The sequence below is a fragment of the Engystomops pustulosus genome, chromosome 5 (genome assembly GCF_040894005.1).
Source record: "Engystomops pustulosus chromosome 5, aEngPut4.maternal, whole genome shotgun sequence".
Classification (NCBI taxonomy): domain Eukaryota; kingdom Metazoa; phylum Chordata; class Amphibia; order Anura; family Leptodactylidae; genus Engystomops; species Engystomops pustulosus.
In genome coordinates, this window is record NC_092415.1 from 179,542,949 (window position 1) to 179,568,490 (window position 25,542).

The 25,542-nt window shown below is 38.6% G+C and overlaps 1 protein-coding gene across 3 annotated transcripts in view; it reads right to left on the bottom strand.

The window, feature by feature from the left end:
• Nucleotides 1–23,085: 23,085 nt before the first annotated feature.
• The window catches only part of CNPY1 (canopy FGF signaling regulator 1), an 83,638-nt gene continuing 81,181 nt past the window's right edge, over nt 23,086–25,542 (bottom strand). For all 3 annotated transcript variants that reach the window (XM_072153950.1, XM_072153951.1, XM_072153952.1), the window contains one exon: nt 23,086–23,400. In XM_072153950.1, the coding sequence (XP_072010051.1) occupies nt 23,366–23,400 (35 nt within the window). In that variant the 3' untranslated portion in view covers nt 23,086–23,365. The remainder of the gene's footprint in view (nt 23,401–25,542) is intronic.

Below are 25,542 nucleotides of genomic sequence, written 5' to 3' on the forward strand. Positions count from 1 at the left end.
TGACTCTTCTCTACTCATTTGCATATAACTTTTGAAGATATTTTTTTATAGGTAAATGGATAAGAATTCACATAAAAGGGGGGCATTCTAGACAGGAATTTCATATCCTTCCTGACGGGGCTAGTAGTAGTAGAAGTTACAATACCTTTATACATGAACTTACACTAATCATATTTATATAAGAAAATCAGAAATTACAGCAATATCCATTATTATTTCTAAACCCTATTAGTATAAGTGGGAAGCATTTCTTTTAAAGAGTCAGCAGAACTTTTGTCACTGCACCCCACCACTTTTGTCTATCACATTGTGTACTTGTTTATGTAATTCCCATTTCCTTACAGTGCAGTTTCATTTTGACATGCTGAATTTGAGATTTTGGCTATTTTCTCTTCTGCTTTCATCCCATGATGCCTCAGCACAGCATTCTTGAGCATTTAGAGTCAGAGTATGTGAACATTATCAAAATCAGTAACTGTGATACAAGTTTCTGCTCTCGGTGGAGAGTCTGTTTGGAACGATCAACAGGTAATCCAGCTAGTCGACCGGAAATAATTTTGGGTGCATGGAGAAGCCCCCAAGAGCTAAGGTCACATCAAGGTTGAAGAAAATTCCCCATCAGTTCCAGCTAGTGCCTTCAAACTTCTTCCTTACTATGGGTGTTTAAGGACGTGGAACATAATGAATCCACATGGACAGCTTTGAGGACCTACCCTCATCGGCACATGGCCTAAGTCATGGTTTTGTCTTTTGGTTCCCTACTAATTCCATTCTGCATTGTCTCAATCTCTGTGTGAATTGGCCCAGCTACATCATCCCGCTCCCCCTTTAGGAATGAGGGAGAAGGGAATGAGAGAGTTAAAAAGCAATCAGCTCCCTCATTGCTCCCTCCCTCAGGAATTCTCTTCAGCCGGTCACACACAGCCAACGCCTCTCACAACTCCCTCATCCCCCCTCCCTCTCATATATAAGTGAGACGAGCTGTATCACTCAGTGACTAAGTTGAAAACTAAAAATGCCTTTTGAGACTCGGTGAGTCTCTTGGCAAGGTGTCAACAACATTTTTAAAAGTCATTTTAGCTAGACCTGAGCTATGGATCAAAAAAGTATACAAAGTAAGAGAAAAGAAGGCTGAATGGGTGCGCTTGTAACCAAGTAGTATGTGGAATCCTTATCAATGACCAAGATGTTTAAGAATCAACAAATTTTAATGGCGATTTACTTTGCATACTTTGGTTTACGGTGCCTTTGGTTACCATTTTTTTGGAAAGTTTGGGAGCTGCTGCAGTAACCATCAAGATTCACACCCATCGGTCAAAAGGGAATTGTCCCCGGAGTGGATAACTATTAATATCGCTTACACAAGTGGCCACCAGATGAGCACCCTTTAACTCACCACATTCGGTACCCACTTGTCTTTACTCGCGAGGCGCTGTCCTCTTCTGTTGTCGTGCTTTCTTCTTTTCAATGGATCAAAAAAGACTTCTGTGACAACCTGTCATTAGGTTTAATGGGGAGAACCTGGTGTCAGCTTCCCTTTACATATTAGCAAGGTGGTACCCAAGAAGTAAAAGCTGATAAAACATGATGCAGAATACTATGAGACTCTTCATTCGAGCCATTGCTGGAGATACCACCTCATTGACCACCATTAGCAGAGGGTCTACAGAAATACAATAAGCTATAGTAGATGTAGTTGCAATAGAAATGTCGAAACTGATATACCATCTTGACTACTTAGTGCCAGGTTAATTATAGAATTACAGTTAGATTATGGCGATAAATCAACATGGGAGAACGCAGTGTCCCGGCACCATCCGACCATGAACGGTTCCTTCTCCGGTGACGTCCGGTACGGGTCTTGGCAGGTGCGGTTAACCCCGTGGCACGGATGAGGGTGGTGGTGCTCGGCTGGAGCAATACATGTACGTCAATCAGATAAAAAAAGGAAGCAGCGGCTGATCTAGCGCATCATCTAGCGCTTGATGATGCGCTAGATCAGCGCGAAACGGCCCGTCGCCAGGCCCCGCTCTGCCTCTGTACACACCGCAATAAAGATTCATCTGCACGTTACTGGTGAGTGCCGCTGCTTCCTTTTTTTATCTTATGGCGATAAACATCACTTTTTTTCTCCCCTACGTAATGTCCTGTAAGCGGTGACCCTTATTCTCCCGTCGAAGTTCCTTTTTTTCCCCACTTTGTTGAAGCTAAAAGGCACTTTGGGGCCTGTGCTTCATGGAGAGTTCAGTGCTCGTACTAGCAAGTGACAGTGACTTCGAGGGAAGAAGTCAGGTTGGAATTTTTATGCCAGACATACGGTACATGACTGTGGGCAAGGAATTTCTCTCTTGCCTTTGGGCACTGAAACATTGACATTAATTTGTAGCCTGTCACTGCAGGGACTGAGCCTAAAATATTCCATACATAACACAAAGCCTATAGACCTTTATACCATGAGTTACTTTCTACTGGAATGAAATGATGGGGACAATAATAAACTTGATTCTGTGTTTCTGCTTTGTATGTAAAGTACGGAGGGAGGGGGGGGGGTCGTGATTAATTATATTACAATGAGAATATAGCAAAAAAAAAAAAAAAACGGCTCAGGTAAAAGCTTCATAAATATCTGCTGCTTCATCATCTCTGTAGAATAGAAAGTGCAATCTGAGGAATAAATTAATTTTCCTGGCATATCATTCGCTATATTAATTAGGCATTTTGTTGCCTAAGATTTACTAGTTAGAAAAATATGCTAATCGCAAGTCAAATAAATAACCGTCAGAATCTATAGGTTGGAGAGTGTTTTAAGATTATTTCCAAAAATGGTTTGTCGCTGGGCGGATCTGAATGTATTTACTACTTGGTAAACAGACGACCCCAGGTACGCTGGAAGAGAAATCAGGTGCATATTTAAAGGGACCATGTCACCAAATTTTCCCCCATTAAACTACCACCCCCCTTCAGTAGGGTATGAAATGTCTTTTCTAGAACTCCCTCTTCTATGTTAAATCTCAACTGTTTACCTATAAAAAAAATGCTCCAAAGTCATGTGAAAATGAGCAGAGAAGAGTCACATTTCGCCCAGGGCTGCAGTGGGAGTGTCACTTCAGACACCCATAGCATCAGGCTATGTTATCTACGAAGCCAGAGATAAAGACAATTAAAGACACAGTTAGAAATGTGAGATGCAGATAAAGATCTAGTTCCCGCCCGTATGTCCAGTTCTGTAGATAGCGGAACAACAAGCCTGATGCAAGCTGAAAGATGAGATTTTGATCTTTAATATGGCATGTTTCTAGGTACTGTGGAGCCAAAGTTAGGGGCGTCTCCCTCTGCAGCCTATAAACTTGACTCCTCTTATGTAAAACATGACTCCTCTCTGCTTAATGTCACATGACTTTGGAAGAGATTTTTTTTTTAGAGGTAAATGGATGAGATTGCACACAAAAAAGAGAATTCTAAAAAAGAATAGGGGGGCTGCTCATTTAATGGGGTCAAATCTGGTGACAGGTTCTCTTTAAAGGGGATCTTTGGGCACTAGAGAGTAATAAATATTCTCTCATTTACAAAATTATACCAAAAGTGTAGAGATCTATTTACTGTATGCTCATTTAAGCAAATATTCATATTTCTATTGAAAACAAAATAATTTAAGAGTTTTTACCACATTTGACACATATCACTTATTCATAGTGTGAGATCCCCACAGGTTATGTGCAAAGAAGTCCTGTATAAATGGGGCATCAGTGGTAATTTACCAATATACATCTATTAATAGTTCTGCTCCGTTCTCTTGATATGTAAAGTTCCTGTCCATAAAATGGCAGTAAATGGAGGGTCATGTGGTCTCTATCTGTCTCTGAATAATCGCCCTGTCAGGACCTTGATCTTATATTCATGAATACTATCATAAGGTCCTGGCAGGGCGATTGCTCATGGACAGTTAGAGATCACATAACCCTCCATCTGCGGCCATTTTATGGACAGGAATGTCTGACTGATGAGGTAAAAGACAGGAGGCTTCACTTTACATATCAAGAAAGTCGAGCTAAACTTTTAATAGATTAATATTGGTAAATTACTTAATATCCTGCCCCCCACACTTAAACACACATTAGAAAAACATGAAGTATAGTGGCCAACCCCTTTTAAACTATGACACGCTCTTCTGAATGACAAAACCCCTACACCCTCCTCACATCCTTGTGGCTATCTTTCCTTTAAATTATACATACCTGTTTATTTTGGGTTCTTGCTGCCCTTACCAGGTAGATAGTGTTCACCAGTTACATACCTGTTGGAAATATATATATTGGACCAGATAACATATGGACTAGTCCTATTCTCTGCTCAGATTCTTTACTCCAAATCATTTTGTCAAAATAATTCTTAAACCTGTGTTCAAAATAGTTAGTTCTGGTCACCACCCACTCTGCACGCCCAATAAAGCTATAAGAAGAGCACAGTGCAGACTTTTGGTCAGTCCTAATGTCAAATACTTACAGTGACATGTTCATCTGGTCCTCGGTCCAGAAGTGCAAAGACTGGCATTGGAGGTGACACCAGTAAAAGAGCCAAAATTCGATTTCATATTGCGTCACGTGACCATGAAGAGATTTTTTTTTAACTCTATCCCAATTGCAATTAGATAAGTGGAAGAATTTGGTGCCCTTTCGGGCCTCAAAGTGCATTGGGGTAAATCCAATATAATGCCCCTGGACAGGGAAGTTAACGATTGGGTGATTAAAAATGGAGATCTGCTGTGTGTAGATAACTTGAAATATCCGGGGATCGTAGTCTGAAACAAAATCAGTGAATTTTATGAACAAAATTTGGACCCCTAATTAAAATTCTGAAGAGCAGGATACAATGCTGGAACGGACTACTCCTCTCTAGGGCTGAAAGGATAGGATTAACCCCTTAACGACTTGGCCTTTTTTAGTTTTTTCACTTCCATTTTTCACTCACCACCTTCAAAAATCTATAACTTTTTTATTTTTCCTTGTAAAGAGCTGTGGGAGGGCTTATTTTCTGCGTAACTAATTGAAATTCCTAGTGACGGTATTTAATATTCCATGGTGTGTACTGGGAAGCGGGAAAAAAATTCCAAATGCAGCGAAAATGGTGAAAGAACACATTTGCGATGTATTCTTGTGGGCTTGGATTTTACAGCTTTCACTGTGCCCCCCAAATGACATGTCTAATTTATTCTTTGGGTCGGTACGATCACGTGTATACCAAATTTGTATAGTTTTTTTTAATGTTTTCTTACATTTTAAAAAATTAAAACCTCCTGTACAAATTTTTTTTTTGGATTTTACCATCTTCTGGTGCCAATAACTTTTTCATACTTTGGTGTACGGAGCTGTGGGTAGTGTCATTTTTTGCGAATTTTGATGGCGTTTTCATTGCTATAATTTTTGGGACTGTGCAACCTTTTGATTACTTTTTAATTTTTTAATATTTTTCAAAATGACAAATAGACGCTATTTTCCGTTACTGGGTTAAATGCAGTGAAAAACCGTTATTATATTTTGATAGAACGGACATTTTCGGATGCGGCGATACCTGATGTGTTTATGATTTTTACTGTTTATTTATATTTATATCAGTTCCAGGGAAAGGGGGGTGATTTGAATTTTTAGGGTTTTTTATTATAATTTTTTTTTTAAAACTTTTTTTTATTTTTACTTTTACTATTTTTCAGACTCCCTAGGGTACTTTAACCCTAGGTTGTCTGATCGATCCTACCATATACTGCCATACTGCAGTATGGCAGTATATGTGGTTTTTACTGCCCATGCATTACAATGTGCAATTAGCACATTGTAATAAATTGGTTAAAACGAAGTAGCCTCGGGTATTCGGAACACCCGAGGCTAGCATGGCGATGGATTGCTGCTCCCTGTGACGTCATCGGGGAGCGACGATCCGCGGCTAGCTGCTAGCACCGATCGCGTGTGTAACCGGTATGCCTTTGCTGCAATATGCAGCAAAGACTTACCAGCTATGAAGAGGGCTCGTCCTCCGAGCCCTCTCTATGCACCGGGACCCGGCGCGCCATAGTACTACAGCGCGCGTCGGGAAGGGGTTAATAAAGATGGTCCTCCTCCCCCAGATCCTCTATGTTTTATCAGCAGAACCTATTTGGATTGATATTTCCTTCTTTAGACTAGTAGAATCACTTCTCAACAAGTTGATTTGGGGAAGGAAAAGAGTCAGAATTAAGATGGAATTTCTGTATAGGCCTATCGGGGAGGGAGGATTAGAACTACCCTTTTTTCAGGGTTATTATTTAGCTGCACAGATAGGACAATTACTGAACTGGAGGGATAATGAATTCTGTGTAAAGCTGATACAGTTAGCAGGAGGGAAAGTGGAGACAATCTTGGAGCTGTTGGAAAGCTCCCTGCTGGAAAAAATGAACTTTGGGAAGTGGGCCTTATGAAACACATTGGTGAAGGCCTGGAAGGGTCTTAAAAAATCTTACAGCTACAAGGATACCTGCAAGAAACCTCACCTTCTGACGTCCCCCCGGCAGGTCCTCTTCCATACATCGTGGCTTTGCCGGAGGAGGCGGAATGGATAGAAGAGGATCTGCTGGAGGGGGGGAGGGGCGTCGGAAGGTGAGTACACTTTTTGTTTTTTCCTACAGGCAGGGGCTGGCAGGCTATAAACTCGAGGGGGCTGGCAGGCTATATACTCCAGGGGGATGGCAGGCTATATACTCCAGGGGGCTGGCAGGCTATATACTCCAGGGGACTGGCAGGCTATATACTCCAGGGGACTGGCAGACTATATACTCCAGGGGACTGGCAGACTATACACACCAGGGTATTGGCAGGCTATGAACTACAGGGGGTGGCAGGCTATATACTCCAGGGGGCTAGCAGGCTATATACTTCAGGGGCTGGCAGGCTATACACTACAGAGGGCTAGCTGGCTATATACTACTGGAGACTGGCTGGCTATATACTCCTGGGGGCTGGCTATATACTACACGGGGGTGGCAGTCTATATACTCCAGAGGGCTGGCAGGATATTTACTCCAAGGGGCTAGCAGGCTATATACTACAGGGGGCTGGCAGGCTATATACTGGGGGGGCTGGCAAACTTTATACTACAGGGGGCTGGCAGGCTATATACTGGGGGGGGGCTGTGACCAATGCATTTCCCGCCCTTGGCTTATACTCGAGTCAATAGGTTTTTCTATTTTTTTGTGTTAAGATGAGGGGTCTCGGCTTATACTCGAGTATATACGGTAGCGTTGGCTTTTGTGAATTATGAGCCAAACATAGCCTGAGAATACTGTAGCTACATTAATGCAGAAACATATATTGTTTAACCCCTGAACTGAGTGGTTTTGCTGAAAAAAACTATTATAAAATTACAATAATGAGGCTCTGTCACTCCTGTGGCTGCTAGGTGCTTCTTCTCTTACCCTAATTATGCACTGCTCCAGCCTTGTTCTGCCCAGCATAAGCCGAGAATATGTCATCATTGTGTTGTCCCTGACAGGCAGTTGTAATCAATTGCTACACCATTCCCGAGCTGCTGTGTATAAGTCATCCCGCTCATGTTGATTAGTCCTGTCTGGACGGTTCAGGAAGCTCTGTGTAATGTGTGTAATGTACAGAAGCCAGCCTGCAACCAGCTTCCATGATTCCATGATTAAGACGGCCAGTCTGTTCGAAACACATAGGAATTATGGATTAAAGGAATGACACTGTGGATTAATGAAGATGACACAATAAAAGTTTGAAAGATCATCGATGTTGGCTGGACCATTGAATTTTTTCTTCTGCTTTGCACCCAGCTTTCCCAAGGTCCTGAATTCTTTAATTTGATATAATTTTCAGCAAAACCACGTGGATCAGGGATTAAACAAGATATGTTTTTGCATCAGCATAGCTACAGCAATCTCAAGGTATGGTTTTTTTTCAATGCATACAAACAAATGTTAGATTTTGTTTAACATGGGGCATGCAACACACTTCCGTCGGATACTGCATGATAAATGTGGCCCACAGTCGGACTGTGCGTCAGAACACGCCTTTTACGCAGAATTTTGTGTTGGGTCAGGTATAGTGCAACATGCGACCATTCTTAAATACATGTTCAAGCAGTGTACCCTGAAAAGAATGTGCGAAGTCCGAAAGAAAACTGGCACAGCGGCTTGAATACATCTGGGGGTACGTTTCTACTTCTTACCTTTATTTGTAATGCCAACCAAAAGTCTACTCTGTGGTCACTCACCGATGGACACAATAGCAGTCGTGTTCACAATGGTCCTTCTTGATCGTTTGGTTTTGCATTTTTGAAAACATTCAATAAAATGTAATACGAGACACAACAAAGACTTTGACACCTTACAGTGTTGCAGGAGCCACAAGGTACATGATTTCCTTCCATAGTCCTGGCTCTAGACGCAGATTGCCCTAGACATGAGAGATTCCGCCAGTAAATGAATATTTGAGAGTACAATTCCATAATGTATTCTGAACCAGAACATTCCGCAGAACATTTCAATTTGGAATGTTGAATTTTCTATGTAAATTCCACGTATAAGATGAAGGCAACCATTATTAGGATGGTGCCACTTATGTCTATTTACACGTGACACGAGAAGCCGGGCATACAGGACCTACTAGACGCGTACAATGTGGGGTGAATAGATCAAATACAATAAAGTCTTCCGGGGCTACAGCCTATAACCAAGATGCATGTTTCCAGTTTTTAATACATTTCTAATCAATCTCCAAGCTTCACATCTATCCCCAGAACATTAGCCCGGACCACATGTGCAAAATTTATGTTTAGAAAAACTATTACTCTAAACAGCATGATGTCAGGGAAAGGAAATTGCAATATTTTACCTGTCAATTCCTATTTCTTAGTTTATTGGTTATTATGTGAACCCTTAATTTGATGAAATTTGCTTATTTGCATACCAAATTAGCCCACTGCATGGGATTCCTAGCGTAATACACTTCTGCATTATCTCCCAAATTGACTATGATGTGTTACCAAGTGGGAGGGGGTTGCAATTTTTACTTTGAAATATATTTAAAGCCATACTGGACCATTTTTTGGCTTAGGTTGACCTCATTATTTATATTTCGCAATGATATTCTCGGAAAAGCCTTTGACTTTCATTAAACCTGTATTTGACTATGTGGTAAATGGAACGGAGCAGAGCTCATTGTTTCTGTCTTGGATAATTAAATTAAGACAATACTTCACTTGTGTAAATGATTTTTACCATTCGGAAGTTGAGGATGGAAGTGAGCGCGCCAAGAGTAACCGGCAGATAGTCAGGTAATTGTAAATTACCTTTATTCACAGACCCGATTTCTATTTAAACACTTTAATGAAAATAAACATAATGTTAAATTGTGTTTGCCTCTTCTCATGGTCCACGGACCCTCTACTCAAGTGTTTCTGACTAATTAAGAAAATTATTATTTTTCCTTATGGTGCTTTAAAGATAACTTGTATTCCCGCCTGGTACTTGTAATTCTCATTGCTGGAACACTCGAGACCTCAACTCCTTCATGTGAAAAGTCAACACTGGAGAATTTAACATAGACAACAACTGGCAAATCGAATGTAAATTCGCAGAAATACGAGTTGGACAAGAGAACAATGACTAAACAAAGGGAGACAATCCAAGGTTTTGTTCTTTTGGCTAAGGCTACACACAAGAGCTGAATGTCCATGGTAAAGACCCTCCAGGTATTGTTTTTATTTGCAGTTTTTTCATGGATTTCAAATCTGCTGCTATAAAAATTCAATATTTCTAGAAAATCTTTTGTCAAGAGACAAAGTAACACCAAGTTATTAGGCTTTTCGTGAATTTTGAAGAGAAATAAGAAAGGGACAACCCATTGCACATCTATAAGAAATGCTGCTACGGAAAGCAGATTGACTCAATAGAGTAGAAAAGATGTGTTTATTGTCAATACTGAAGATAACTCAATTCCAAAAGTGAAAGTTTGAAACAGACTGCAATGAACAGGGGTATCCCACTTCATACCACCACTATATCACACTTAGGCTTCATGAACAAAAACGGGTGCAGAAATGGGCCACATCTAGGGGGAAGTTTGATGCCCATTTAAGTCAAATGGAAATGGAAGGAGTGGCTGCTCCTCACCCCTCCCATCTTCATAAGTGCCAGGGGGCTGCAACAGACCTCAATAGCGGCCATATGCTACGGTCACCGTATACGGTTGTGTGTATGAGCCCTTACCGGTGTCAAAGGAAGTTGAAATTTTCAGCTGTGTTAGAATGGGAGAATAGAACTAAGCAATCTATACCGACTAATATTGTATAAATATGGTATATTTTGAAGACTAAGGATTGTGAGAAACTTAAGTAAACACCATACACACTAAAAAGCTGGCTTCAACGGTTGAAATCAGTGACTTTAGTTGACATGCAACCAATGCTACCTTTAAGAGGATTCTTGCTTATAGATATGAAAGACTATCCTTAGGATAGGTAATTACATGGAGAACAGAGCTGGGTTCTAGTTCCATTCTGTAGCATGATCACAGCTGATCGGGTAGGTCATCAATATTTACAGCCTAGAAATTCCCTAAGAATTAAAATCTCTAAATTACTCTGTACTGCATTTAGGCCTGTAACTAGAAACAGAATTAAATTTTTAATAAAATAACACAAATCAATAGTTCAGATGATAAAAGTAAACTTTGAAATATATTTTAGTAAATAAATAAGTTTCTGTGTCCCTATTTTTCCCTGCCTTTCTTCCTTATTTAAGCTGCTTAGGTAAATCTGTTTTCTGTTCTGTATACCGCTGACAGCTGAGAAATATAGGAGGAGGACAGTCTAACCTCCTGAATCATCAATGTAAATATTCTCTATGGGAAAAGGTTAATATTTAGCCTTCTTTCCGAAAACCAATGCTGTGCAGGGATATTTAGATATACAGCTCACCACAGGAGAAAGAAGAAGCAGAAATAAAACACAGAGAAGCTGCTTTACTTACTGAAGTATATACAGTTTACTATTACCTCCTTAAATAAATAATTTCCGAAATAAAATGACTTCAAAGCTTTAGTTCCAATATTAAAATGATCATAAAAGTACAATAACAAAAAAAACTATTTAGACGTATTAGTGCATTCAAAAGGACATGTTATTTATTCTGTTTTTTATTTAGATTGCCTCCTTGGAGAATCATAGTCCTATGTACTTCTCCTATTTGTATCACCTTTCCTAAAATTACACATTTTGGTATTTCTCGTAGCCATTTGCTATTACTCATGAATATACAGTGTTCCCAGCCTAACAAATCTGGGGAACTTTTCCCAAATAAATTACAATAATATTAAGACTATGATTTGCAATACAAATGCAGTGTAACAGAAGGAAATATATGGAGACAAGATTAGATCTCTTGCTGTATTCATTAAGAATTTTATATGCAGAGATGTCATTAAAAAATCATGTACTTTCCTTGTCTGTGTTTTGTCTGACATGATTTGCTGAATTTTCTCCTTAGTAAATATTACCAGTATCACCAATAAATTGATTTAACGGCCCTGAAAAATGTAGTAACAGGAAGATAGAACATCACTTGGGACAGTTTGAGCACTTTGTACAGATGACTGTCACAAATGCCGATTTCTGTAAGTATTATACCTGTTAAGACAGTTTTTGTAAATAAGTGTAAAATATGAAATCATAAATCTAGATTATTTTCAATATTGTAAACTAGAATCTGACTTGTCAAAGCATTATCATGTTTTCCTAAGCTAATTCTGGTTTAATTTGCACCTAAAACGGGAAAGGGGTGTGGTTTAAACAAGGGGGCAGGGCTTAGGATTTAGGAATGTGGATTAGACCTGTGCTGAAACTGTAGTGTAAGCTAAGCAACTAATTGACCAAAGCAGCTAAGAATAAATTTTCTAAAACTGCAACCAAATTTATCATTCAGCATCAGCCACCATGCTAAACCTAACAAATATTTGGGCTACTATAATTAGGAATACATATACTTAATACATTGAAATCAAAGGTCCTGGAACCTCTGGATATCGAACTATAAACAACAGATGAGATGTCTAAAGTGAAAAGTGGACATTTTGTGAGACATTTTGAAGACAAAACTGATGTAACTGCAATGATCTATCCACTCCAGTATCTGTATACTGGACCGCCTGTATATAAAAATACACAAATGCATGTTTTTCTCACTCTGACATAAAATCAAAATAAACCATCCTGGTTTGTTGGTCAATTATGATTACCAAAATTTTTATGACTTTCCGAAAAGTCAGCAAAGATTACTATGCATTTAATCTATTTTTGGAAAGCCCATATGATGATATCATGTCAACCTTCTTCTAGCCTCTAATCTGAATTAGAGACACAACGTAGATGTATTTTAAGGTACACCTGAGGCACACTGCTTCTATGTGTAACATCAAGGGAAAGTCTAGAGAAATCAGCTAAGATATCAAAAAGAAAATTGTGGACTTGCACAAGTCTGGTTCATGCTTGGGTGCAATTTTCAGAAAGCGGAAGGTATCACATTCATCTGTATGTAAGTACACACAACATGGGAATGTCCAGCCAGGAAGGAGAAGAGTTCTGTATCCCAGAGATAAAGAGATAAACAGACTTTGGTCCAAAATGTGCATATCAAACCGGAAATGACCTTACAGAGATGCTGGCTGAAGCTGGTATAAGCTGGAGTATTAACATGGGCTGAAAGGCCATTCTGCCATGAGGAAGCCATTATTCCAAAAGACATATTAATGTTTGAAAATGCACATAGGAACAATTATCACATTTTTTTCTTTTTGGAAAAAAAGGAGAAGCTTGCAAGCCTGAGAACATCCTCCCAACTGTAACACAGGGGGGGGGGGCAGTATCATGTTTTAGGGTTGTTTTGCTGCAGGAGGGACTGGCGCACATCATAAAATAGATGAGGAAAGAACATTATGTAGTGATACTGAAGCAACATCTCAAGACATCAAATAAAAAAAATTAAAAGAAAAGAAAAAACTTGGGCCTTCCAATGGACAATTTCGACAATCGACACATCCCGCCAGATCCCTCAAGAGACCGGAGCATCAGCGTCCGTCCTCCACTACAGGTGAGCCTATCTACTATCTCCCCAAGCAGGCTATTCTCCTCCAACCCAACGATCCAACACCTAATATATTTATGCACTCTCAAGTTTTCAACCAATTCTATCTTCTATTTTTTAGAACTAATTTAAGTATTAACCGATTAATGAATGAATTATTTATTTATTTATTTATTAATGAATTATTCATTTATTCATTTATGTATGTATGAATCATTTGCCTATTGATTTATGTATGTATTTTTGTACTTCGATTCATTTATGTATTCATTGATGTACTCCATCTAATGTACTTATGCACACTTGCTTTTACCCTTGATGCTCTGTTGTATATGTATATACCTATATACCCACATATATATATATATTCATTTCCGGACATTTTTTGAACATCTTCCAGTCACTTCCTATCTGATCTGGATATCGTGAACAATGTACTTACGTAACCTTTTTTTCAGAAACTACAAAAATTTAATGTGTTCTTTTATATATTTTTTATCACCCTCCGTTACTCATATCTTTGTATCATCATCTATCTTAGTCTTTGTCACTTGATAAAGGGGTTATTCCAATCCCGAAACGCGTTGTGCTTTTAGACTTATTAAATTCCAATTTTTAATCCTACCTTGAGTGCGCCACTTTACTGGATCACAATTCCAAAACCACTTCCAATGGACAATGACCTACAGCTACTGCCAGACTGGTTACAAAGTGACTTAAGGATAACAAAGTCAATGTTTTGGAGCGGCCATTACAAAGTCTTGATGTCAGTCCTATTGAAAATTGATGGGCAAATCTGAAAAGACAGGTACGAGCAAATTGTGAAAGGATATCCAAATGTTTGACCCAAATCATAGTGCTTAAGGGCAATGGTACCAAATACTAATGAAAGGAATGGTATGCAAACTTTTGATTTTGTACAAAGTAATAAAAATGCCTTGAAAAATTCTCTCTTTCTCATTATTCCGTATATATATATATATATATATATATATATATATATAAATATATATACACTCAACGGCCACTTTATTAGGTACACCTGTCCAACTGCTCGTTAACACTTAATTTCTAATCAGCCATTCACATGGCAGCAACTCAGTACATTTAGGCATGTAGACATGGTCAAGACAATCTCCTGCAGTTCAAACCAAGCATCAGTATGGGGAAGAAAGGTGATTTGAGTGCCTTTGAACGTGGCATGGTTGTTGGTGACAGAAGGGCTGGTCTGAGTATTTCAGAAACTGCTGTTCTACTGGGATTTTCACGCACAACCATCTCTAGGGTTTACAGAGAATGGTCCGAAAAAGAAAAAACATCCAGTGAGCGGCAGTTCTGTGGGCGGAAATGCCTTGTTGATGCCAGAGGTCAGAGGAGAATGGGCAGACTGGTTCGAGCTGAGAGAAAGGGAACAGTGACTCAAATCGCCACCTGTTACAACCAAGGTAGGCAGAAGAGCATCTCTGAATGCACAGTACATCGAACTTTGAGGCAGATGGGCTACAGCAGCAGAAGACCACACCGGGTGCCACTCCTTTCAGCTAAGAACAGGAAACTGAGGCTACAATTTGCACAAGCTCATTGGACAGTAGAAGATTGGAAAAAACGTTGCCTGGTCTGATGAGTCTCGATTTCTGCTGCGACATTCGGATGGTAGGGTCAGAATTTGGCGTCAACAACATGAAAGCATGGATCCATCCTGCCTTGTATCAACGGTTCAGGCTGGTGGTGGTGGTGTCATGGTGTGGGGAATATTTTCTTGGCACTCTTTGGGCCCCTTGGTACCAATTGAGCATTGTTGCAACACCACAGCCTACCTGAGTATTGTTGCTGACCATGTCCATCCCTTTATGACCACAATGTACCCAACATCTGATGGCTACTTTCAGCAGGATAATGCGCCATGTCATAAAGCTGGAATCTTCTCAGACTGGTTTCTTGAACATGACAATGAGTTCACTGTACTCAAATGGCCTCCACAGTTACCAGATCTCAATCCAATAGAGCATCTTTGGGATGTGGTGGAACGGGAGATTCGCATCATGGAGGTGCAGCCGACAAATCTGCGGCAACTGTGTGATGCCATCATGTCAATATGGACCAAAATCTCTGAGGAATGCTTCCAGCACCTTGTTGAATCTATGCCACGAAGAATTGAGGCAGTTCTGAAGGCAAAAGGGGGTCCAACCCGTTACTAGCATGGTGTACCTAATAAAGTGGCCGGTGAGTGTATATATATATGTATGTATGTATAGCGGTGGCCAGATGTGGTACTCAGATCCCTCTCTGTGAGCACAAGGCCATTGCCCCACACATAAGACTATACTCTTCCTTCTGCAGTACCAGGCAATGATGGGTTCAGCGCTATTTTGAAGGAACACATAGTCGGTCTGAGACTGCAGAATGACCAAGAAGGTGGGAACATGGTATGATTATTGTTGGAGCTCCTGCTATGGGGCCCTGGCATACTGCCTGGAAGGAAGCTGCAACAATAATTCAAGTTTCCCTTTCTACATTTAATGGCATTGGAGTCCTTGGGATGCCAATTCCAGTGAAAGCCGTTTGCACTTTGTGATAAACAAGTGGGTTTTGGGTTGCAACTTGGGCATTTGGTGGATAAAAGGTTCGCAAAGACATTAGCAGCAGGTTCCTTCTTGGGAAACAGGTGATTCTGGACACTAAGCCACCCACAGGTCCTAATGAACTGGTGGTTAAGTGTCCCAAAATGCTCTTGTAGCCATATATAAAAAAAAAAATAAGAAAAAAACCAAACTTATTTACTTACCTCAGTGAGGAGCTCTCAACATATTTTGATCTAATAATTAATAATTGATCTCATGTTTCTCCAGCATATCCTAAAGATGCTCAATTAGATTGAGATCCGGGGAATTTGAAGACCCAGTCAACACCTTGAATGGTTTGTTATGTTAAAGAAGTTCTAATGTTGGATCCTCCAGGGCAACGTGATGCTGTTCTTTATTATTTCATTTATGAACTTTGTCTTAAAAAGAACTTTTTACAAATTTGCAGATTAACTGTAAGTGCTACACATTTGCAATGTCCTCTGAAACTGCACATGTGCAGTAGCTCCCATAGTACCACCTGTTTCAGGTGAGCTCGGCACAGTAGCTCTTTTTGCGCCACAGTTCATGCTCAGGCCTGTGACGCTGGCCTCAGAAGAACTTGAAGTATTTGCATATTTTACAAGTCTTTTTTTAGGAAAAAAAAATGAATAAAGAATAGATTTAGGTTTATGGTGTCCTGGGGAATCTGACATCGGAGCTACTTGGGCAAGTAGATTCCAGATAGTAGATTTCTTTTCAATTAAACTACAGGCAGTCCTCTGGCTACGTACATGATAGGGTCCGGAGGTTTGTTCTTAAGTTGAATTTGTATGTAAGTCGAAACTGTATATTTTATAATTGTCGATCCATACAAAAAAAATTTTGGCCCCAATGATAATTGGAGTTTAAACATTTTTTGCTGTAATGGGACAAAGGATAATCAATAAAGCTTCATTACAGACACTTTACAGCTGATTATTGCAGTCTGGGACTATAGTAAAGCATTCAGAAAGCTTCACCAGAGATCAGAGGGGTCTGTCTGTAACTATGGGTTGTCTGTAAGTCGGGTGTCCTTAAGTAGGGGACCGCCTGTATTGAAAAGGAGCAAATTAAATAAAATGTTGACCACCATTTATGAAACCTTTTATAAACTACAAAAAACCCCATTCAATCAATAGTGTCAACTATTCATTACATTCACTAAACAGCTATAAACTAAAGCTAAATAATCCTTCTAGTAGGCTTAATTAATGCAATCAATTACACCTACCACCTACCTCCACTGGATTTTGCAAGGCGATCAGTTTTTTCATTTCTACAGATTACTTTTTTTTTTTCCAATGTCCATATGATAAGACTGTCCTGCCCAGCAATAAAAAGCAACGTTATCTATGTTATCATTATGTCCACGGAGAGCAATGCAACTACATAAGTGATATATTGTATAGAAAGGTCAAAAAGCCCTCTGCAAATACAGTAACTGTCATGGGGGACACTTGGTAAAACAATATACACACATGTAATATAATACCCAGGCCACTGCCCATCTGACCTTTATATAGCAGGTGTTGTAGTTATTACATTTTGTTCTTTGATAATAATTCTACTTCAGCTACAATGCCTGACAAATCCGAATAGTGTAGCAAGAAGAAAACGAAAGTACATATGTACACGACTAAACATTTAGAATACAATAGTGATAGACACTCAAAAACAGAAATAATAGAACTTGAAAAAGATATTAATTCTCTATTCCGTTTGCATCCACCCCGCTCAGGAGTTGAAAATTGTAGTACATAAAGTTTGGATTGGAGATCCCAGATTTTAGAAAATCCCTGCTGCATTTTAGCGGATACGGTGTCACACCTGTCCACTGGGGTACTACAACTCAACCTTTTCACTCTTGAATGGGTAAAAGAAACCAGTCAGAGTGATTTGGTACACTAAACCAATCTACGGTCTATATGGTTTAGTTTCCCAAATCGCACTTTCAATTTCCCTTTGTGCCGTAGGTGAAGGTGGTTTGTACTACTCCTCCATTGTCGCCACTTGATGATGTCACGACATTTAAAAGAGACAGCATCCACCAGTGTTGGACTGGGTTTCCTTATCAGCGCCCTGACAGGTTCTCTTTAAGCTGTAGTGCCCCAACAGACTGATGTGTGCTGGTTTCTGGCAGTCATGTTTTCTCTGACTCGGTATAATTTTGTTAAAAGGTTTGGCCACTTTACCTCATGTTTTTGTAATTTATTTGAGTGTAGGGGGCAAGATATTAGGTAATTTAGCAATATACTTCTATTAAAAGTTCTGCTCGGCTTTCTTCATATGTACAGTGGAGCCTCGTCTCGTCCTCATCAGCCATAAAATGAATGGAGGGTCATGTGATCTCTATATGTCCATGAACAATTGCCCTGCCAGGACATTGATCTTGTATTCATGAATACTATCATAGGGCCATGGCAAGGGGGATAAATTACCAGAATTGTATATTGGTAAATTACCTAATACCCTGCCCTCCACACATTACAAAAAACATGAGTTAAAGTGGCCAAACCCTTTAATGGAAACCTGTTAGTGAACGGGTAGTTCTATCTATGGTTATTATGGGAATACCATAAAATGGACTCAGAAGAAGGTGTCCTATCTATACCCAGCATGAGGAGCTAAGCAGATTGTACATGGTGTCCTATCTGTGGCCATTATGGTATAAAGAAAATATGGATGGAGAAGATTATGCTTTTGCATATAAAGTCAGCACATTATCGAGAAACAGAAGCTGAGTAGATTGTAAAGTAATCTGCTCAGCTCCTCCTGCTCTATACCAACATGCCCACAGATAGGACTGAAGGTACAATATAACAGATTCCCTATTTCACCCTTGAGTTCATCCCTGGTAAGATCAGCTGTCCTATCGCTCTGAAAAGGGCAACCTATTGCAGAAGAATTTTCCTTTTCTAATTATATCTTTAGCCTTTACAGGATACAATAGGATTTGGATCAGACCTCTCAGGGGAATAAAACACAGAGAAGTCAAAAGGTGTTCTCTTTTCAGAGTGATCCACTGGCTTATCTTCTATATATGAGGACATCCTGCACCATTTAGGGAAGAATATAGACTTTGTTGGACTTTTTGGCTGATATTGTGACACCAACTGAAAAACTATGCTATAAAACAGATATTGAGTGTGGAGGCTCTTGCCCCTGGTCTGTATGTTGCATGATGCATGTGGATTATTGTGTATCTTAGTTTTTTTTAAGCATACAGTACTGTTTTGCCAAGGGTTGTCCTTAAAGGGGTATTCTCGTCTGGACACTCACATTTAGTTTCATTAATTTGCCATATATAAACATTTCTTCAATTAAATGTTATTAAAAAAAATGTTCCTGTGTGAAGATAATTTCTCATAAATGTAGTCATGTTGTCCCTTAGAAACGAGATGGCTTCCTCGGATACGGCCACCTCTGCTGGAGAGATTGCACAAAGAAACAAAAAGTTTTTGTATATGAAATGTCCGGGAGTTACTGCATGTCTCACAGCTGTCCTGTGGTAATGATCGCTGAATCCTGGTGGTCCGGCAGGACTCTATAGCGCATGTCTGGCCACCGCTGCCAGAGTGTGACGTGGTCGTGGTCGTATCCGAGGAAGCTATCTGGTTTCTAAGGGACAACATGGTGACATTTATAGGAAATTATATTCACACAGGAACATTTTTTTTAATAAAAAACAATTGAAGAAATGTTTACATATGGCAAATGAATTTAATTAAATGTAAATGCCCAGATGGGAAAACCCCTTTAATTTATAGATAACGGTTATGGTGATCCATTTTTTACCTTTAGTTTTTATGTATTAAATACTGATATATATTGATCTTCAAAATATTGAAATCTGTGTAATTTAACAGATAGCCTTGTATATAAAAGCTAGAAAACCTATCTATTATATCAGTAAGTTATCTATGCTGTTGACTTATGGTATCAATGGAAACCAGTTGAAGAAAAACTCAACAGTATTAAAGAATCATATCTATTTGCAAGAATTTGTAGTCAAAGAGGTTGTCTGTCCCTATCCATTTTTTATACCATTGAGATATCCTTAGGATAGACCATGAATAGAGATGAGTGGACCGAGAGTTTCCGTTCAGGTTCAGGGTTCGGTTGCACCTCGCAGGACCAGGATATATTGCCGGATTGGCTGCCAAACAGCCAACCTGGGGAAATTACGCCCTTAGCTACTACACATTGCTGTGATTAGTTAAGAGGACACTCTAGCCAATAATTGCCATGGCTAGTTTCATTAATTTGCTGAATTAGCTGTCCGGCAGCCAATCCGGCCATTTGTCTTGGTGGCGTAGGGCGCACCCAGACCCTGAACCCACATGGAAACTTTGGGTCCGCTTATTTCTATACATAAGCTTTTTGGAGGTCCAAAAAGACCTTCAGCTTCTAGTTTCAATCCATTGTGTCCAACCGTGAATGCAGCCAGGAACAGATGATCCGATGGGTCGGGATGTTAGACACCCCCCAATCTAATATTGATAATAAAGTGGATAGGTCATTAGTATATTTTGGTCATGAAACTATATAATCCCTTTACTGACTACTGTCCACTGTTTTCCACAAAAACAAAGAAAAATGTGTAATTGACAATTCTGACACCTGGATGGAAAAGGCATGGATTCTAAACATCATTGGATGAAGCCTCAACCATGTCCTCAAATGTCTTTGAAGGGTTACTATTAGTGATGAGAGTACCCAGACTTCTAATGAAGTTCGAAGTTGGGAACTGGCCTACTCTACACTAGTTACAGTTCCAACATCTACATAGGCCAAACGTTTCTAGAAAAATAGCTCAAGAATTTGGAAAGTACAGACAGTCCCCGGGTTACGTACAAGATAGGGTCCATAGGTTTGTACTTAAGTTGAATTTAAGTCAGAACTATATATTTTATAATTGCAGTTCCTAACAAAATTCTTTTTTTTTCTCCAGTGAAAAATGAAGTTTCAACATTTTTTACTGTAACCGGACCAGGGATTATCCATAAAGCTTCATTACAGACTGCTGATCATTGCAGCCTGGGACTATAATAAAGCATCCAGAGAGATTCACCAAAGGTCACATTATGCAGGGAGGTCCCTCTCTAAATAGGGGTCATCTGAAAGTCCGGTGTCCTTAAGTAGTGGACCACCTGTACTGAAACACTTTCTATTGGACAAACGCTAAAGCACCATGTATGGAACCCACTCTCCAATACACAATGCACACAGCAGGTCAAATATGATTTACTATGCTCTCATTTTGGGGTAGAAACATTTTGGTCTGAACGTATGCTAAATAATTTTATCTTAAATTCATGAATTTAACAAATGTGAATACACTCCAAAAAGTTTTCAATTTGTTACCCAATTATCTAGTATTATAGTTGAGGAAAGATGGTGAAATATAGATTGGGTATTATGCAATAATATGAAATAGTCTTCCCTAGATGGTCCCCTTCAGTGTGTACTTATCAAACTTGCCCTTTTGCGTACAGTGATTGAATATGTCAACTCCCTGCCATGTAGATGGCCTGTCACAAACCGGTATGGAAGGAGTGCCATCACGCGACATCCGGCCCAAGGGGTAGCTTTGAAACAATTTACCGAAACTTTCTATGTTTCTCCTTTTGTTTAGGACAGAAGGGTATCAAGATAAGACATAATGAATACAGGGAATATCTTCTTACATAGAGATATAACATAACTGTAGAGTTGATGTAAGATAAAAAGGCCCCACTGGTTAATGAGAACAATTGTTATTTTTCTAGAACTTTGCAAACATGTTCCTGAGAACAAAAGAGTAATAAATGAATTACAGAATATTATATAAATAACAATAATTATATTTATTTATAAAATACAAAAAAAGTTATATGATTGTTTAATTCTACAATTTGCTAACGACTCAAGGATATAACCCGACTAAATAAAAATGGAGGTTGTATAATATCAAAATTTTCCGGTAACATCGGTTCTATACATTACATCAAGGTTAGTTGGTTACCTATTAAATTGTTACTTTAAGGTTGGAAATGGTCACTTCCGCATAAAGCCAGAAGAAGTAGTAAATGTTTAGGCATAAAGCATAAGCCAACTTTATGTCCTAAGCTTCTGTAGATCACAACTATATACCATATTTTAGGTTTAAAGGATCTAAAAGTAATTGGGAAAGTGTAGCGCTCTCATTGACATCACTATCCCCAAGTATTAAACCATGTAGGAGACGGGACCATTACGGCAGCAAAGTTTACTATAAAAGGAATGTTTACAAAAACATGATGGTTCCAACAGCAAAAGGTTGAAGCTTACCCCCATACTAGATTATTTTAGGAGTTACAATCTACAACTCATAGGACTTATTTGATATTTTTTGACTATGTCTTATAGTTTTAGTACCGATAGAGCTCCATCTAGACCACAGGATATTACTAGATTCATTCCCTGCTGTGTAAGAGGTGAGCAAGGCACGGCCACACGCTAAAATATATTAGTGGTTGAGTTAATTAATTAAATGCGGTTGTTTAAGGGCACGCTCAGATGCATTGCTAATTTGACTGCTGCAATGCTCTCCGCTATGTAAAAACATGTTTATATTGGGAAGGTACCATAGCCGGTTTTGTTTAACAGCTCTAAATCAGATACCGTCCACGCTACATATTTGTCTCCCATCATATTAAGTTTAACATTCGTCCTATGTCCAATCTAAAAATAAAAAAAACCATGACACGATAATACATGGAATACGTGCATCTAATATCTCTTGGTATTTTAATTGGGCGGTTAGGCATTGCCAAGCATATCGTATGGCACACTATAGGGTGTTTATTTACTTGGAAATTTATGCATTTTTGACCAATCGTGAAACTTAAGTATCATAGAGGCACAAATTTGACAATGACAAGGCCTTAATGGATTTCCGTGGATTAACTCACGTTGTAGCAATTACTGACCATTTCTACGGATATGTGCTGAAACCACTGTAACATAAGAGGTCATAGAAATGAGCAGGGCACGGTTAATTTCTGTGTGCTCTAGTTAAGGAGGATGGTGCTGGCAGCCAAGAGATAGGAAGATGTGCATCAAGGTCAAACAAGGTTGCAGCGATGCCACAGCACAATATCCCTACATTGGAGCGATGAATCTGCAAGTTTCCTAGGTGTAAATTAAAACTGCTATCATATAAAATGCACCCACAAAGTAATAATGCAATGTAGAGGTTAATTTTACTTGTGACAGTGTTTCTCCATGTTTGGAGGGGCAATGCCAATATCTGAATAACTCACGATAATACCCCCCCCCCCTCAATATTTGTCACCCCCACATATCACATTGTGTCTTGTATATGCAATTAACAATACAAGATTTCATAAAATATAGTTTATTGATAGACAATTACAAAAAAAAAATCCTAAATACAGTAGGTGAACATTACAAAGGTGGGACTGTATTGAATTCTTGGGTCTTAAATGTAATTATTCAAGATTGCAAAGTTCAAACCCATTGCGTTCTCGGTGTAGTATATGTTGATAACACGACCAAATACAGACTGTATCAGTCTGGCAGTAAGAAGATGCCCTAGTTTGTGCTGTAGGGTTAGAAAATCTATAAAACACAAGCAAGACTCTGTTTTTGGGTCTTCTTATAATTCAGTGTGTGGAATGTCCTTACAAAAACCTAAAATAAAAACAGAAAAGAGTCAAATAAAACAAAGCATACAAAACTTTATTACATCATTATGTCAGACACAAAGAACAACCGGTCATTGTTGCGTTCAACTTATATCCATAGCTTGGCGTTACGTTGCTATGGATAATCTTTTGTTAACAGGAAGCTGGTTGATTCTGTAAATGCTATGCTCCTAGAGACATTTACATGTTTGTGTTATATATATATATATATATGTCAAATATCGGGATATTAAATATAAAAATTAATGATCGTGAATGATGGAAACCATATTGGGAGTAGCTGCTTCCAGGACAAAGTCCTAGATCCATAAACCATATACTTTTTACAGAACAATGAAAGAGATATCCATTGATTGAGCTAATATAGGATCAAAGTAGATTACATGAGCAGCCTTCTTCAGGTCAAATAGAATTTCCAAGTGAAACTTTTCTCCAGTTTTAATGGAGAACGATGACAGTGAAAATGTGATTATAAATATTAAAATGCTACGTATCCTAAAAGAAAATGCCATCTAATTTCCCTCCCATGAGATCTGAGATTTTTATTTTAAGTCATTAGATTCAATGTGACATAAGTAAAGTTCCTGAGCACATAGCATAGGAGTGTTTGGATTTGGCCTAAGTATGTGTATAGAACTGTATTACAGGGAATCCCAGGCATTGTAATATACACACCTGACAATTCACCTACATACCGAAGCCAAGGATAACTGGGATTTTCCGAAATGTAAAACATTATTGGTATCTGTACATACAGATGCCCACACATCCTTTCTAAGTAATACTGAACTCTCGACATTCTCACAATAGAAGACGGACAAACATTTCCAACTATTCCGTCAGTAGATCTCACCTTCTTTTTTTTTTTTTTTAAGTCACATGGTGAAATATTTTCAATCAATGTTTGGAAATTCTAAATGTTTTTGCGTTGGGTGGAAATATATATGATATTTCTAAACCCGTTAAAAATACTTAAAATTAATTTTGTAAATAATAATTTTTACAGTTAAATATTCTATTTTACATTCTAAAAAGAAACATTTTTAATTACATCAAATATTAGGCAGGTGCTTTTACACTTGTTTTTTATTACGTAGAGTAGGTATATAAAAAAAAATTCAATTAAAAAAAAAAAACAATGCTCGCTTTTTGAAAATGTATCCTTTTAGCCTTTTGACCAAAGTGACAAAATTAAAAACATGTTCTATCCATGTTCTCAAATATAAAAACATTTAGGATTGTGCCCCAAATTTTACCGTCAGTGATTTTACAACACAAATTTAGGAGAAATTTACAGCGAATAGTACTGAAATTTTAACTTATGATAAAAAGTGTAAAATAAAACGACTTAATTGTGTCTAAACATAATGGAAAATGTACATATGAACGAAAGAACTACAAGTCCTACAATGCCTTATGAAAGACCGGTAGGTGTTCCAGCCTGATGAGTTGCGATGCAATCTAAAGTTCCTAACTAGTATTTTCTTCATACATTGTAACCAGGTAGAAGAGATATCTTCGTCATCATTTTCTACCTCATATTCACTGAGTTAAATTTTTTAAACTGGACAAAGCAAAAATGATTTAAACTAAATAAAAATTAAGTAAAATTTTGTAGCCCGTCCCGAAATGTGTGCATTATGTTACGTAAGCCTCAAATTAAAAAAAACCTGTAGAAAATCCTCCAGCATATAATCGTCTGCGTGACTGAATCACAAGCCACAGATCTTATTTCTCAATGTGTTAAACCATTTGTCATTTATTCCAAAAACAAAAATGTCTGACTTGCGGGTTTTGTGCAACTTGTTTGTAGCTTGCCAATTATTTCAATTTATTTGATTCTACAGCAATATTAAAGATGATCAATAGATTTGTTGGTTCTAGATCATAAAACCGGCGGCTAAACTATTCAAACATGTATTAGATAACTCAAATATGTGTTTCTGGATGATATTAACGCGTAGTAGATTGCGAATTCTTGGCGTTTTAAAGAGAAGTTTGACCGTACGTTGAATGTCCCTACTCTAATCTAGCTCAGGCTTTTGGGCCTACACCTTTTAGGGCAGGAAGATAATAAATAAAACATAACACTAATCTAAATGCTTTGCTACTTTAAATGGTCTTGGAA